The following is a 14,971-nucleotide window of genomic DNA, read 5'->3' as shown; positions in this document are numbered from 1 at the left end:
TCGCCACCACAGGCGCACTCACCGCCGCCATCTTCCTCGCCTTCCTGCAGCAGCAACACCGCTCACCTCCGCCGTACCTTAGCTGCATCTCGGCTACATCTCTCCGGCGGCCCCTCGGCCACCATAGGCGCGCGCGCCGGCCGGACGCGCCGCCGCCGCGCTTCGCCATCCTTTGCGGCGGCTTCCGGCGGCCATGGCCCGCCGAGGCTGGGGGCTACTGGCCGCCGCCGCAGTCGAGCCCTCTGCCGACGCCGTGCGCTTGCACGACACTTCCGAGACACCTTGCCCTGCCCGCCCGGCTCGACCGCACGCGCCGACACGCATCCAAGGCGTACGCTGCGGCCCGTTGCGCAGGTCTCTGCACGTCATCGGCGAGCGGGACACGGTTGTGGCACCGTGCCGCTCGGAGGAGCTGCTGGCGGCCTTTGTTGGCCCGTCCGTGCACCGGCACGACCTCGTCGGCGAGCCGGCGGCGATGGGCGGCCACGTTGTGCCGTGGGACGAGCCCTTCTACGTAAGCGTGGCGGCTCTGCTCGCGGGAGCCGTCACATGAGGTACCGTAGTTCTGTTTCTTTTGTATGTACCCGTCGGCCGTCGCTTGAAAGAACTCCGAGTAGAGAGCACAAGCGTCGTAGACTAGAGTGTAGAGAGAGGGACAGAGGGTGCGATCTGCTGCTACGGCTATAGGGGAAACCCGGAGCGCGGTACCATCCCTCGGAGACCCGTGTTATGGCCCTGCGACCGCGCGTCCCCCAGGGCTAGGGCTCTCTTGCCAACCCGATCCCAATCGTCTGGCCAGCGGCAGCGCGTCTGCGGCTAACTGGGTGCGCTTCTTAGCTCCCCGGTCAGCCGGTCCTGGGCGTGCGCGGCTGATGACTCTAGACTGCACTCCTCAAGTTTGCTCCAAGTGCTACAAGGGGTTAGAGTGCAGTATCAAGACACGATACCGCCATGTACAAAGCCGTACAGACGTCTGTACGTATAGGTGCATGCTTGCCGAACATGCCGTGGCCCTGTGCCTGTCGAGCCCGCCCCCCGCCCCGGACGCCCGGTGTCTGCACAAGCCACAAAGACGGCGTGCAGCGCGTCTGGCGACTGGCCGAGCGTCGGCGACGTCCCCGCGTGGGCTGAACGGAAAATAAACAGTTTACAGCATGGCGCGCGCTCTGCCCGGGCCCCGACCAGCTAGGAGAGCCGCGACCAGAGCAGAGCGCGACCAGGCGAGCGAGCTCATGTGCGGGCCGAGGAAGATGCATCTCGCTGCTCCCCCTGCTCGTCGCGCTGCAGGACGAGGAACAGGTGGATCTCGGACTCCAGCGTGCCGGCCTCTTCGCTCGAGATGCAGCCGATCTGGACGGCGGCCAGGCACCCGTGCTCCGGCAGCGAGAGCTGGTCGAAGAGGACGCGGTAGTCAGGCCGGCCATCCGCCGGCTCGTCAAACTCGGCGCGGTCGGGCAGCGCCAGCAGGGCGCGCGCGCCAGGGCTGCGTCGGAGGAGCGAGGCGAGGGTGGCCGCGAGGGCGGGCACCGCGGCCTCGTCGTAGACCAGATCGGCGCCTACGCGCTCAGGGAGAGACTTCACGGCAACCGGCCTCTGCTGGGGCGGGCATCGGCTCGCGGCGAGCGCAGGCCGACGATCAGGTCCCACCGCTGCGACGCCGCCCAGGCGGGAAGAGGCGTGCCCCACTCCAGGGCGCGCGCTTCGACTGTGCAGCCGCTGCGCCGGTCCAAATTGGAACTGATGTTGTGCTGCAGCAGCGGCAGCTGCAGAGGCAGGTCGGTCAGCGTAGCACGTGCGGCGCCAGCTTTGGACAGCGCTATGCCGAAAAGGCCGAGCCCCGCCCCTAGCTCTAGCACCGCGCAGTCCTTGAAGAGACAGCGGCGCTCCTCAGTGGCGATAATCCACGGAAATGCGGCGGTGGACGCTGCCCAGAGCGAAGCGCCGCATGTGCCGCCCCACGAGCCGTTTACGTCGGAGAGAATGCGCACAACAACATCTCCGCTGTCGCTGAGCGGGAACTCGTGCACGAGGCCCATCGCTGAGCGGCTGGCTACGGTTTTTTTGCTGAGCAGTGGCGGATGGGTGGAGATCGGCGCCCTCCAGCAGAGTGGCCTTTATGTTATACCAAAAGGAGGGCTACACGACGCCCTCTAGCTGGTCGCGTCGTGATGAATAACGCGCCACAGAGTCGAGCTCGCAAGAAAGAATTCTTCTTACGCCTTCGGATGGGGGGTGAGGGTCCAGCCGCAGTTGCATGCGTAACCAGCAGGGAGCGCCGCGGATCTTACAGACTAAGGTTTGCGGCCGAGTAAGGTACAGGTCGCCAGCTGATACGCCGGGCCCAAATGCGCGTTTTTTTCGGCGCGCTGGGTGGGGAGAGGCCGCGCCCTTCTTGTGCCAGTGTGCTGTTTCGCTGTTTCGTCGAGGATTTTTCTCGCCCAGGAGGGTTATGAATCCCGCCAAGGAATCGCCCGCCGCCGCGCATAAATCGCCGGTGGCGACAGCCGGCAGCGCCGGTGGCGACAGCCGGCAGCAGCGGACCAATGGCCGCCTCATCCAAAGACGGCGCTGTGGTCGTAAAGATCCCGACCGTCCCACGTCCACGCGCAGAGTACATCGCAGCCAAAAAGCGGCTCAGCGAGCAGAGCAGGGCGAAGTCCGCCTCGCCGAGCGGTGGGAGCTCGAGCGCTGCTGCGCCGTCCTCGCGCTTCTTCTGCGAGTGGGCCTTCATCTGCTGGGCCCTGCCGCTGAGCGCGCTGAGCGGCGAGGGCGCCGCGCACAGACGGAGGAGGGGCGCCAAAGCCACCGCGCTGATCGAGAGTAGGTGAACCACATTGCGCGCCACTTGCTGATCGCGCAGGGCTCGCTCGGCGCGCGCAATTTTGCCTTCTCGGACGAGGGGTTGCGCGCCGCGTGGCAGGCGGTGCCCGAGGTGATGGTGGACGGCGCAGAGCTGCGAGGCGGAGGGTGTAGCCGAGATGTGGTGGCCGAGGGGCGGAGAGATAGATGGATAGGTATATAGCCGGGATGTGTTGGTCGAGGGGCGGAGAGATCGCGAACCCGCCGCCGCCGCGCGCAGCAGCGCCGGAGCCTCGCCCGACCTCGCCCTTCGCCCTCGGCAGGCGAGCTGGGCGACGCCGAGCTGCTGCGCCTCCTCTTCGACGTGCCAGAGTACTGCGCGCGGCGGGAGGGCGAGCTGGGGCTGCGGCTGCCGTACTACGAGCAGGCCGAGGCGTACTGGCGCGTGGTGCACCGGCTAGTCTCCGACTACTTCGACCTCTGGTTCCCCACGCCCGAGGCGGCGGCAGCCGACGCCGAGCTGCGCTGCTGGCTCGAGGCGCTCGTCGGCGAGCTCGTGCACACGGCGCCGCTGCTGCCCGCGCTGCGCGGGTTCGGGCAGGCGGAGCTGCGCGCCTTCGCCATCGACGCCGTCACGCGGTGTGTGTTCGAGGTCACCGCGCACCACGAGCACTACGGCGGCGTCGCCGTCTACGCGCAGGATGTGCGCTTCTGCTCCTTTGCGTGGCCGGTCGGCGAGCAGTGCGGCACAAAGATCACCGCCGTCACGCAGGCGGCCCGCGACACGCCTCGACACGCGCCCACATGCTGCCCCCGGCACCACTTCTTGCTGCCACCCCCCCCGGTGGAAGCCCCCCCCCCCCCCCCACACCACCACCACCCCCACCCCCCCGCGCGCGCTAGGCGACTCTCATGGCAGCCACCTCCTTCCCCATGCCCCCGCTGCTCAATCGGAAGCCCGGCCTCGACGCCTTCTCGCTCGACAGCTTCTTGCGCGCCCCGAGCGACGAAGCGATGCCGCGGCTCGAGGAGGCGTGCCGGCGCTTCGAGGAAGGCACGCTCTCGCTGGTGCGCCGGTGCGACGAGTTTGTGGCGCAGGCGGACCGCCGCCCCGCCCCCTGGAATCACGGCCTGTGGTCCTTCAACCCGAGGTACTTTGAGGCGTCGGTCAGCGTGTGAGCGGCGGCGAGCAGAGAATGCATGGCGCGTGCGCAGCCGTCTCCTATTTCCTCCGCGAGATCATCGCCTTTTATTGTCCCCTACGTGCACCATCACGGAAGCAGAATGTGCATGCCGGTATGTGGTCTGAGAGAAAAAGCTAGTCAGTCAGGTAGAGTAGTAGCTGTGAGTTGCGAGCTCTGACCTCTGTGAGCTGGCAAGACGCGAGGTCGGCCACGCGGGTTTAGTAATACGGCTTTAGTATCCACCGCGAGAAGGTGTACATACGTCAGTAGTTTTGTTATCCGCTCTTATCCCCTCTTGCCTAGATTTGCGAAAACACGTGCGCTTGAGTAGCACGCAACCCGCTCTACACGAGGCACCTAGATCGTTTGAAGCACCGACAGCCGACGGTGCGTGCGAGCTATGATGTATGAATCGCTCTCCAAGAGCGTGCCGCCGCGAGTCAGTGCGAGGCGGACCCGGTCTCCCAGCGGGCCTCGTCGAGGAGGCGGTTGTACCAGCGCGAGATGCGCAGGATGGTCACCGACAGCCCCGCCGAGTAGAGGGCGAAGAGCCACATCCCCGACGCAGCGACCACCCCGAGCGCGGCGGAGACCCACACCGCACACGCCGTCGTGACGCCGCGCACGGGGCTCTTCCCGCCCCCCTTTGCGATGACGCCGGCGCCAATGAAGCCGACACCGGTGCAGATCTGCGCCGCGGCGCGCACCGAGTCGCCGCCCTCGATCCCGAAGATGGAGGCGAGCGTGTAGAGCGCCGAGCCTGCGGCGCCAGTGTCGGCGAGGCGTGATCCACCACACGCCGCGCCGGCCGGTGTCCATTCGCGGGTTCTGCTGTGTGCTGGCCTCTCTACCTGCTCCTCCGTGGAGGCGGTAGTGTGTTCTCGGCATCTAGCAGCACTCCACCGGAGACGACTGTGTGCTGGCCTCTCTTCCTGCTACTTCCGTGGAGGCGGCCGTGTGCTCTCGGCATCTAGCAACTCTCCAGCGGACACGAGGGTCATCGAGCGGAGCCCTGCGGGGCGGGACAGCTCGCGGCTCCCTTCGCCCGAGGCAGTGCCCGCCTACGTTGTCACCAAGGTCCGCGGTGCCGTGCCGTGTGTCCAGAGCACTGCTTGAAGACGCCCGCACGGCAGCTGAACTCGGCCCGAGTGCGTGCCCTCTCGAGCGCCAGTGGGAAGGCGCGGGTCTGTATCCCGCATCTAGGGCGGCGAGCAGTCATCTCGCGCTCGAGTCCGATCACCGCGCCGCACGCGGTCGCCACCAGCAGACGCGCCGCAACCACGCGCAGCGTCTCCAGCTGTGCGCTCACAAGCGCGAGCGCGGCGCTCGCCTGAGGCCGGCTGACTGCGGCGGGCAGCGGCAGGAAGCCGGCGAGCGCGGCGAGCGCCCACGGCCAGCTCCAGAGCAGCAGCATGAGAAGCACGGCGCGGAGGCCGGGCTGCCTCGCGGGCGTCTCGTCCTCGTCGCCCGTCGCTGCGATGGCTCGGATCCGCTCGTCAATCAGCCGCTCGAGCAGCTTGAGCCGCTCGTCGGGCGGCGCTGCAAGGTCGGTCGGCACGCCGCTCGAAGGGCCGAGCGCGCCTCCTGGCTCGGCGGGAGGGTCGTCCGGCAACGCTGCGGCGATGGCGGTGCTCCTCCGGAGGCGAGGTGCGGCCGGCTGAGGCAGCCGCTCGGCAACGCAGCTCCACGGTGAAGGGGCGAGGCGAACGCAGTGGGCGGAGACCGGCCGCGCGAGCGAGAGAGCAAGCAGCGCGGCGGTGAGGGGCCGCGTGGCGGTCATGCGGCTGACAGCGGCGGCGGCGGCGGCGGCGACAGCAGCGACAGCGGCCACCCCGAACGATCAACGATCGGCAGGGAGAGTACTCCTGCGTACCCGGGTACCCCGGGTATAGGGGGCGCCAGCACGCAGATATTCGTTTCTCGCGTCCTCTACCTGCTGCGGCGGCTCGAGGACGTATCACCATTGGTGCCGCCCCCGAGCGAGTGGGCCACGTCCGGCGTGCCGATGCTCGCAGAGGCGATCGCGTTCATCGAGGAGCTCGTGAACAACTCGGCGGGCTTCAGGAACGGCCCAGACGGCGAGGCCGACGACTGGAAGTCCGTCCGCAACAAGATCGTCGCGGACGACGGCTCGATCAACTACGAGGGGATCAAACAGATCTCGGGGCGCCACTTCCAGCACGTCGCCAACGACGCCTCTTGCAGCAGGACATGTTCGAAATGTGCGCGAAACGCGTAATTTGAAACATGAAAGAGATCAAAAAGCGACTCACTCTCACACGTCAGGTGGGAAACACTGTTACAGGTCTCTCACGCAGCGCCAGCGGAAGGATCTGATCCATGAAATGCGGCCGACGCCGATCATACTGACCATCGGCCACCTCGGGTTGCTCGCTGCTCGCAAAGCTGCTCATCTCCAGCCTAGTAATGCTTATCTCGGCGCGCCCGCGGACTCGCGCCCCCGGCAACTTTCGGGCGAGGGTTCGCGCGGACGCGATGAGACTGCGCCGCAGCCACGAGTAGTCGTCTCCCGTCGCATGCAAGAAGGACTGGACCGCCGGGTCGACACTCAAACCCGTTTCGGCCGGGTTTGGCTCCTGCGCCTGAAAGACCGCGTTGCGCACAATCCACTCGAACCCTGCCAGCATGTGCGGCACCGTCTCCTCGTCCGCCTTGCCTGTGAAGCGCGCCTTTCCGATCGCCGCATAAGCCTCATCGAGCACGTCTTGTGGCCTCCTCTCGCACTCCCGCGCCACTGGTGCCGCCGCGCCGCTAATGTCGTAAATCTTTGCGCGACTCGCCTTGTCGAGATATATCGAGTGGCTGAGTAACTGACGAAACTCTTCGCTAGGATCTGCTAGGCGGAAGGAGGCCCGCGCCGGCCAGCCTCTTGAGGGAGTCGCGGAGGCAGGAGGAGGGGTAACGGAGGCAACGTGGGGACAGGCCGTAACAGCCAGTGAAACGAACGAGGGCCGGGACGGCGGCTCGCGGGAGGGAGCGGAGACAGTGGGCGGCGAGCGAAGTGGGTGAGACTGATGATGCTCCTTCCTAGGCTCCTTCTTAGGGAGCGGTTCAGCACTTCAGCTACTGGGCGGGCTTCAGAGTGGTGCACCCCTGGTGCTCACGCGAAAGGAATCGACGCGATGTGCAAAGCATACAAGTGAAGATTAGAAAGAAGAGGAGAGACAAAAGTGAAGACGAAACAGAAACTAGCGCAGACGAGAGCAGGGCGGACCCGAGGACGTGGGAGCGAGGGAGCAGACGGCAATCGGCATCGGGGCCGCGGCGAGGGAACATTGGGGAGAGGCACGACGCAGAGGCCCAGAGGGCAGACGAGGGGGGGGGGGGGGGGGGCTTCGCCACAGACGGTCCTGCGCCTCGCCGCTATGACGGGCGCACGACCGCGGCTCGTGTGCGTGTACCCGTCTTTGTCCGGAGTGAAAAGTCCAACGCGCTCGTCGGTGGCGGCTTCCCCCAACATGCGCCGCGCTCGGTGAACCTCGACAGCGCTTTCGGTGGCATGCAGCTCTTTGCGACAGTCGAGAAGCCTGGAGAGCAGCTCCTCTGCTGCTCACACACTCTGCACAGTTGACACAGCCTACTGTGCGGCTGCCACAGCTGTGACAGCGATGGGCTCGCCCTCACACACTGGCCCTCAGTCACTTGTGCTGCGGCTTTTGTGTGAGCGACACTGCTCGGCGACTGCCGGCACACTGTGAGACCATGGGCGTGAGGTCAAACCACGCTACCAGCGCTTGGTCACATCGGCCCCGAGGTGGCGTCAGATTCTTCTAGTTCTACTCTGTTGATGACAAGACTTGTCTACCGGGGCTGGAGCCGAGCACCGAGCAGGAGGGCCCGGCGCACAACCCCCTGGTCAGCTCACCCTCCAGCTCCACACCCCGTACGAAGTCGAAGAGATCAAGCTTCAAGGGCATAGAGCTCTAGAGAGAATAACGAGGGAGGTAGAACGCGGCCCGGGAACCGGCAACAGTAACTAATAAGCCATGTCCTGTACCGTGTACATCCTCCCACAACCGAGAGCAACACTCAGCCGCCGCACTATGTCAAAACTACAGGGGTAGGCAATGAAACGGAGCTTTGCGCCCTTTCCCACCCGCCGGGGGGGCACCCAGGCCGGCCACCTGATCGGTAGTGGTGGACGGGAGGCGCGAACAGCGCCATCTTGGGGTCTACACGCCGACCAGTGCTCCCGTCAGTGACCAGGAAGAGGGGCTGCGTGGCCTTCTCAGCCGCCGGCCGCGCGTCCGTGTGGTCTACAGTTAACGAACCACGAGCCCTGCTTCCGTTTTAACACAAATTGGGTGGCGAACTCGGCGCCCATAGCTCTGGCTCGAGTTTTAGCGATTATGTCGCGAAACGCATTAGCCGCTACATCGAAATTGCCGAGGTAGCCGAAATCACAGCTTCCGCTGTAGCGGCTAATGCGTTCTCCGAGGTCATGATCGTGGGCGGAAAACGAACCGGCACCCCGGCGGGGCACCTTACGGGCTGTGTTAAAACGAGAGCTAAGGTCCCGATTTCACAGTGGGCCGCAGGAAAAGACACGCGATGAACCCGCACCCATCGAGCTAGCTTCGAGGCGCCTTCAAAGCAGGTCGCAATGGCGCCGAAGAAGAAGCCTGCACACGGCCGCAAGGCCAAGGGCGTCATGCAAGGCGCTCATCGTCCTCCAAAGGAGGTCTCTGGTGCAGCCGGCTCGCGCGGTCCGTCTGAGCCCTCGTCACGATCGGAAGCACCACAATACGAGGCTGTCGGCGGCGAGTGGGTGGTGTGCCAAAAGCAGACGCGCAGTCAGCGAGCTGAAGCCGCTCAAAAGGCCTCTCGCGCGTCTACCGTCCAAAAGGCGCGGCTGCCCGCCGCAGCCGCCGCCTCCAAGGCTGGGCAGACCGCCTCCGCTTGCGTTCGCCAACCCGGCTACGGCAAAGGTCGGTCACCCGCGACCGCCACAGGCGCCAGGACGGCGCAGCGGCCTCGCCTTGAGGACTCGCAGCTGACTAGCGCCGCTGGCGTCGCGACGGGTAGCCTCAGCGTGCAGCTGGCGGAGGCTGCGGCCGCAGACGCACTCGAGGCCCTCGAGACCGGTGTGCAGACTAGGCAATCTGCGTTGGCGAGGTCGCAGCTGCTGCGAGCGCAGCGGGCGGAGATTGAGACTGCGCTCGCCAATCTGCGCGAGCTCTGGCAGGAGAAGGAGCGCGACATGCTGCGCCTGCTCTCCAACCCGCAGGCTGCGTGGGGCACAGATGCCGTCTGGCAGCTGTCCATGGCCGAGTTTGCCTTGGAGACCATGGACGAGAACGCCGTCGCACTCAAGCCTCGCCGGCTAGGAATGTGCTTTCGCGCGCTTGCCGAGCAGGCGCGGCACCCCGACGAGATCCCGCGCCTCCGCGGGCTGTACGAGCTGCACGCCCTCCACGCGGTGCTGCAGCGCAGCCCCAGCCTCCAGCGCGAGCTGCGGGTCCAGCTCGAGCGCTTTAAGCGACAATACTGCTCGTTGCTGCGCGGCGCCGGACGCTTTCGCACGCTCGAGGTCCTGCCCGGCGAGACGATCCTCGAGCTTATGCGGCGCACTCACGTGGCCATGCTCTCGTGGCGGCCTCCCGGCAGACCCGGCGCGGCGGCGTCGACCCTGGCGCTGCCCGCGAGCCGAGCGGGGGGTATCTACCTCCCAGAATGGCGAGAGGAGACGAACGTGCTCTACCATTCGGCGGCGGGTAAGACCCTCTCGCTGCGTGGCGCGCAGGGCGTCGCCACGGCCTGCTCGAAGCGGTACCTGAAGTCGCTCCCGGAGGCGGAGCGGCCGCAGCACGAGAGCCACGAGACGGTCCGCTTGCACGACATGCAGTTCTGGTTCGTGCAGCGCCAGAGAGCTGTGGAGAACTCCTTCTCGAAGCGGCGAAACGTGCTGCAGTGGGACGAGGTGACGATCAACAAGGTGGCCTGGGTCGTCGTCACGCTGTCGTGCGAGAGGCTGCCGGCGCTGCGTGAGCGCGAGGTGATCGCCACCTTTAAGCTCCGGCCAGACGCCGATGGCCACAAGAAGACGGGCGTGAACGTCGGCGCGAGCAACGTGCGCGCGGTCAACGAGCTCGGCCTGCCGATCGATCGGATCGACTTCTGCGTCTCCGACGGCACCGCCTCCAATGCCAGCTTGACCATTGCGTCGGAGCGGCACAAGGGCGGCGCCTTTGCGCACATCTGGACCTCGATGCGTGCGGCAAAGCACGTGCTGTGCTTTTTTATCCTCTGCTTGTCCCACGTGATCAACAACGAGGTGAAGAATGTCTGCGAGGCGGCTGGTGCCTGCCGCCGCGAGCACCTGCTCGCGCACTCGGGCTCCACCAAAAGCGGACGGCATCGCATCCCGGAGGCGCGCCACGCCCGACGTAAGAGGCGCTCACACACCCCTCCAACGCTTCCCCACGCTCCCTCTGACGCAGCTGCTGGCCGACGTCGTGCTCGCCGTCAAGGAGTCGAAGGGCTGCAAAAACTATGTCCGCGTCTCGGAGGGGCTGGCGCGTCTCGGCGACATGCCGGGAGGCGTGGACACCCGGTGGCTCTACTGGGTGTACACGTGCATGTGGCTGGCGCCCACGACGCGGCGCCTCGAGCTGATCGTGTGCTGTCTCTTGCACGAGTGGCTCTGCGCGCAGGGCGACGAGGGGCTCTTTGCCGACGCCGAGCAGACCGACGAGTTCGGTGAGAAGCTGGCGCTGTCTGGCGCCACGCTGCTCGAGAAGGTGAGCTCGATCAAGGACGCCGCGCGGCGCGAGCTGCTGCTTGAGCTCCTCGACCCGGAGATACGCGTGTGGCTCTCGTTCCTGGCCATCTACGGCGAGCGGTCGGCCGACCGCTTCCTCAAGTTTACCGAGAACGACGGGCCGGGCGTGGCGTTCAAGGCACCCCGCGTGCTTCGCCTGCGGCTCGCCTACCTCGACGCGCTCGCCAGCGACAACGACGAGACGCGCGACCTCGAAGGCGGCCGTCCATGGAAGGGCGACTTTGCGCCGCTGCGAGCAATGGTCGCCAAGAACACGGCGGCGTTCTCGCGCCTGGATGTGCGGGCCATCGTGCGCAAGGCCGCACGCGCTGCTTCTACCTACTTCCGACAGCACACGGCAGCGTGGCGGACGAACCCCGCGCTCGTGGCGCTGGGAACTATGGACGAGGAGGGAGAGCATGCTGTTCTCTCGGCGCAGGAGCTGCTGGCGCTCGCGAAGCAGGGCCGGGGAGGCTTAATCCAGAGCATGCTGCCGCACCTCCCCGACTCGGCCGATGCCACCGAGCTCAGCGCTGCAATCACCAACGCCACCGAGGGGGTCGGCCTCTGGTTTCAGGACGACGCCCTCGGCGTCTTTAAGCTGCTGGCAAGCTGTAAGCGGCCGACGCAGCTGCGCGACGTGGCGGGCGGTAGCGACGTCTACGATTCCATCTGGAGCGTCGGCGTCTTTGTGCCGATCAGCAACTTCTTCTCGGAGACGGTCGTCAAGACGCTCTCTCGCGATTTGCACGGGACGCAGCGCCGGTCGGAGATGTGCGCGACAAGGCTCACGGCACCGCGGCACCGCGGGCACGTTTACCCGACAACGGCAGCCGATTGGAGCGCCGCGTCGGCCGCTCTCGGACACAACGTGTCCAAGCGAGTCACCGAGAAGGAGGGCCTCGCCGCGCAGCTGCAGGATCTCCGGCTCGACAGCATGGAGCTCTCGGCGTTCGTGGACGAGCCGCAGGAGGAGGAGGAGGAGGGCGGGGCGGAGGAGGAGGGGGAGGAGGGCTCGGGCGAGGCCGGAGGCTCGACCGACGCGGCCGACGGCGGGACGGCGAGCTCGGCGGAGGGCGAGGGTCGCCAGCCGGGCTGGCCGTTGGAGAAGGGCGTGAGCACAGCGGCGATCCGGAGGTCGCTGCAGGTGGGGAACGTCGTGGAGGTCCTCTGGGCCGTCCGGCAGGATGGAGACCCAGAGGTGTACCTCGCTCGCGTCGAGGAGGTCATGAGAATCAAGATAAAGATTCGCTGGCTGCACGAGGATACCGAGGAGGAGAACGTGTACGTGGAGTGCCCGTTCTTCACCAAGGTGGAGACATGGTCGATGAAACAGCTGTGGAACCCTGTCTCTGATGTGAGCCAGATTGGCTCGGCAGAGGCGCCTCGCTGGCGCCGCAGCGCGATAGCTGAGGACGCCGAGGCGGCTAGAGCCGCTGCCAACCGCGCCGAGGGTGGGGGGGTGTCGTGGGACACGATCATATCAGACATGGAAGCCCGCAGGAAGGGAGAAGAGACGGGAGGGGAGGACGAGGTCGAGGACGAGGCGCTGTTTGCCGGCAGACCCGGCTCCGACGACGAGGAGGTGGAGGTCGAGCTGGTGGAGCCAGAGCTACAGGGACCGCCCCACTTGCGCGTCGGCGAGGCTGGCTACATCTCATCTTACCACCGGCAGTGGTTCAGCGACTCGAACCTCGCCAACGCACACTACGTAGACGAGCGTCCAGACGGCGAGAGTGGCGCCGACTCGCCGCTGCGGTACAACTACCCCCGCGACGTAGCCTCGGCATGCAGCATCTTCCGTCAAAGAGGAGGGCAGCGGGTGCTGCAACTCTGCGACTGCGTGATGTTGCAGCAGGTCTGCGACGGCGCCCATTGGCACAACGTCGCGCTCATCGGGCCTCAGCGGCTCGCCGTGCACTGGGAGCCGTTCGGCACCAGCATTTTCAGCCGCACGCATCCTCTAGCGCGTGTTCGGGACGCCTTCGACGCGGCGCCAAAGGACACGGGCTGGCAGCTAGTCAGCGTGACGCTCAACTTGCAGAGCGACGGCTACCAGTGCGGGCCGTGGGCGCATTGGTTCCGCCGCCGCCTCTTCGCCTACTGCGCGGACGACGAGCTGATGAGCAAGCAGTCCTTTGCCGAGTACCTCTCGACCAGCCCGGGCATCAGCCCGCTCGGAGCGCTCAGGACCAGGAGGGAGCGAGAGGCCGCCGGCGCAGCAAACACGGCCTTCATGCACGAGGAGCGCGTGCGGCTGCGCTGGCTCCTCCGGGCAGCGGCGCGAGAGGACGCGCTTCCCTACGAGCATCCGCTGCAGGACGCCTTCCGCCGAGCAGGGGCTGCGGCGGCAGCGCGCGCGGACGCGGTCGTGCTCGACGAGGGCTTGGAAGGCGATGAAAAGTACTTCGACCTCTGTGACGACTCGTGACGGCCTGCACAGGTCGCCCTGGTCGCCGTCGCCGTCTCGCCGCCTCATCCGCCAACACGGCCGTCGCCGCCAGGGCCGCCACTGCCATCGCCATCGCCGTCGCTGCTTCGCCCACCACTACCAGGGCCGTTGCTCTACCGCTCCCCAAGCGTATTGCCGGTGCTGTCACGGGCTGCCACTCCTAGTACCTTGCTGCTCGGTCGCGTTCAGTCTAGGTCGACACGCTACCCTGCCGTTCGGGCGCCGCTCACCGCTTCGCAGCGAGCCCGGGCTCTGTAAACATCTCCGTCGCGAGCTGCGCACGCCCCGCGGGTCCGTGTGACTGTAGCTGTATCTCCCAAACATCTCTCACAGCTCAAAGCGATCTCCCCTAATCTCCACGGCTCGAGATTGCACGAGATAAAAACGGCGCTTTCGAGGTGGTTCGCCGGAATCTGGATAGGGGAGCGCGTAGAACGCGCGCTGCTGATGTGCACAGAGCCCGGGATGGCCAGCATCCGCCCTCGTGGTCGCGAACAGCGCCGGTCGGCGCGTGCGGCTCTGGCAGCCGCCCGGCCGCGTCGGAGCTGCAGAGAGCGGCACGCGGCCCGGTGCCGTTCGGGCGCCGCTCACCGCTTCGCAGCGAGCCCGGGCTCTGTAAACATCTCCGTCGCGAGCTGCGCACGCCCCGCGGGTCCGTGTGACTGTAGCTGTATCTCCCAAACATCTCCCGCAGCTCAAAGCGATCTCGGCCTAATCTCCATGGCTCGAGATTGCACGAGATAAAAACGGCGCTTTCGAGGTGGTTCGCCAAGATCTGGATAGCGGAGCGCGTAGAACGCGCGCTGCTGATGTGCACAGAGCCCGGGATGGCCAGCATCCGCCCTCGTGGTCGCGAACGGCGCCGGTCGACGCGTGCGGCTCTGCGTCAACCAGTACGGAGCCCGAAATGCGTCCAAAAGTAAAAAAATCAGCTTTCCGCGCCTCTTCACTGCTCACCGCCGCGCAGGCGTGTTCCGGGGGCCCAGTGGAGCATTTCATCTAGTGGCGGCACCAGCTCTAGAGAAATTTATAATTTCTCAGTGGGGTTTTGACATAGTGCCGCCGAATAGGGTTTGCAGCTCGCCGTCGGTCAGCCTCGGGCCGCCTCGCCGCCGCCCCCCGCCCGCTCCCGGCCCACCCTCGTCCTCGTCGCCGAGGGTGGCGGCCGCGATCTGGCGCTTCTTCTCCTGCAGCGCGAGGATCCGCTCCTCGACTGTACCGGCGATCGAGAGGCGGACCACGCGGACAGGGCGGTGCTGGCCGATCCGGTGGGCGCGGTCGACTGCCTGCGGGGGAGAGGGCGGGGAGAGAGCGGGGGAGAGAGCGGGGGAGAGAGCGGGGCGGGCGAGAGAGTGTGGTCGACCCCTAGCGAGACGCCGTAGTCGAGTTGCCGTAGAGGCGTGGTTGGTGTATGTGCGGGGCGCCGATGCGGGGCGGTGGGGGCGGCGCGCCTGCTCCTCTGCGAACGGGTTCCACCACGGCTCGCACAGCACCACCGTGGTCGCCTCGGTCAGGTTGAGGGAGATGTGAGGGAGATGTGAGGGAGATACGGGGGGAGATACGGGGGGAGATACGGGGGAGATATGGTCGCCTCGGTCAGGTTGAGTTCATTAATAGCTAATTAACAGCTAATTAACATCTAATTAACAGCTAATTAACAGTTAATTAACAGTCGCCTCGGTCAGGTTGAGCCCGACGCCGCACTTGAGCGACATGAGCAGCACCTGCAGACAAGCCCCCGCGAGGGGTCAGAAA

At 66.3% G+C, this 14,971-nt stretch overlaps 4 protein-coding genes across 4 annotated transcripts; 1 reads left to right on the top strand and 3 right to left on the bottom strand.

Annotated features, from left to right (window-relative positions):
* Positions 1-1,230: 1,230 nt before the first annotated feature.
* On the bottom strand, positions 1,231-2,036 carry EMIHUDRAFT_242054 (hypothetical protein; the record flags this gene model as incomplete). Its single annotated transcript, XM_005772756.1, has 2 exons — positions 1,231-1,533; positions 1,635-2,036. The coding sequence occupies 2 exons, from the start codon at positions 2,034-2,036 to the stop codon at positions 1,231-1,233; spliced, it is 705 nt and encodes a 234-aa protein (XP_005772813.1).
* A 218-nt stretch (positions 2,037-2,254) lies between these two features.
* Positions 2,255-3,978, top strand: EMIHUDRAFT_242053 (Hypothetical protein; the record flags this gene model as incomplete). The annotated part of the gene is made up of 5 exons (XM_005772755.1): positions 2,255-2,313; positions 2,443-2,516; positions 2,611-2,820; positions 3,123-3,643; positions 3,757-3,978. The coding sequence occupies 5 exons, from the start codon at positions 2,255-2,257 to the stop codon at positions 3,976-3,978; spliced, it is 1,086 nt and encodes a 361-aa protein (XP_005772812.1).
* Positions 3,979-4,257: 279 nt separating this feature from the next.
* Positions 4,258-5,763, bottom strand: EMIHUDRAFT_458559 (hypothetical protein; the record flags this gene model as incomplete). Its single annotated transcript, XM_005772754.1, has 3 exons — positions 4,258-4,743; positions 4,835-4,871; positions 5,224-5,763. 3 exons carry the CDS (start codon positions 5,761-5,763, stop codon positions 4,424-4,426), a joined length of 897 nt encoding a protein of 298 aa, XP_005772811.1. The 3' UTR covers positions 4,258-4,423.
* Positions 5,764-14,355: 8,592 nt separating this feature from the next.
* Positions 14,356-14,538, bottom strand: EMIHUDRAFT_59906 (hypothetical protein; the record flags this gene model as incomplete). The annotated part of the gene is made up of 1 exon (XM_005772753.1): positions 14,356-14,538. A coding segment is annotated over one exon (183 nt), but the record flags the coding sequence as incomplete, so codon positions are not given.
* Between the last annotated feature and the right edge of the window lie 433 nt (positions 14,539-14,971).

Source organism: Emiliania huxleyi (assembly GCF_000372725.1).
Source record: "Emiliania huxleyi CCMP1516 unplaced genomic scaffold EMIHUscaffold_350, whole genome shotgun sequence".
In the NCBI taxonomy this organism is placed as follows: domain Eukaryota; phylum Haptophyta; order Isochrysidales; family Noelaerhabdaceae; genus Emiliania; species Emiliania huxleyi.
The sequence above is the reverse complement of the archived record's forward strand: the minus strand, read 5'-3'. Positions and strand labels throughout refer to the sequence as shown.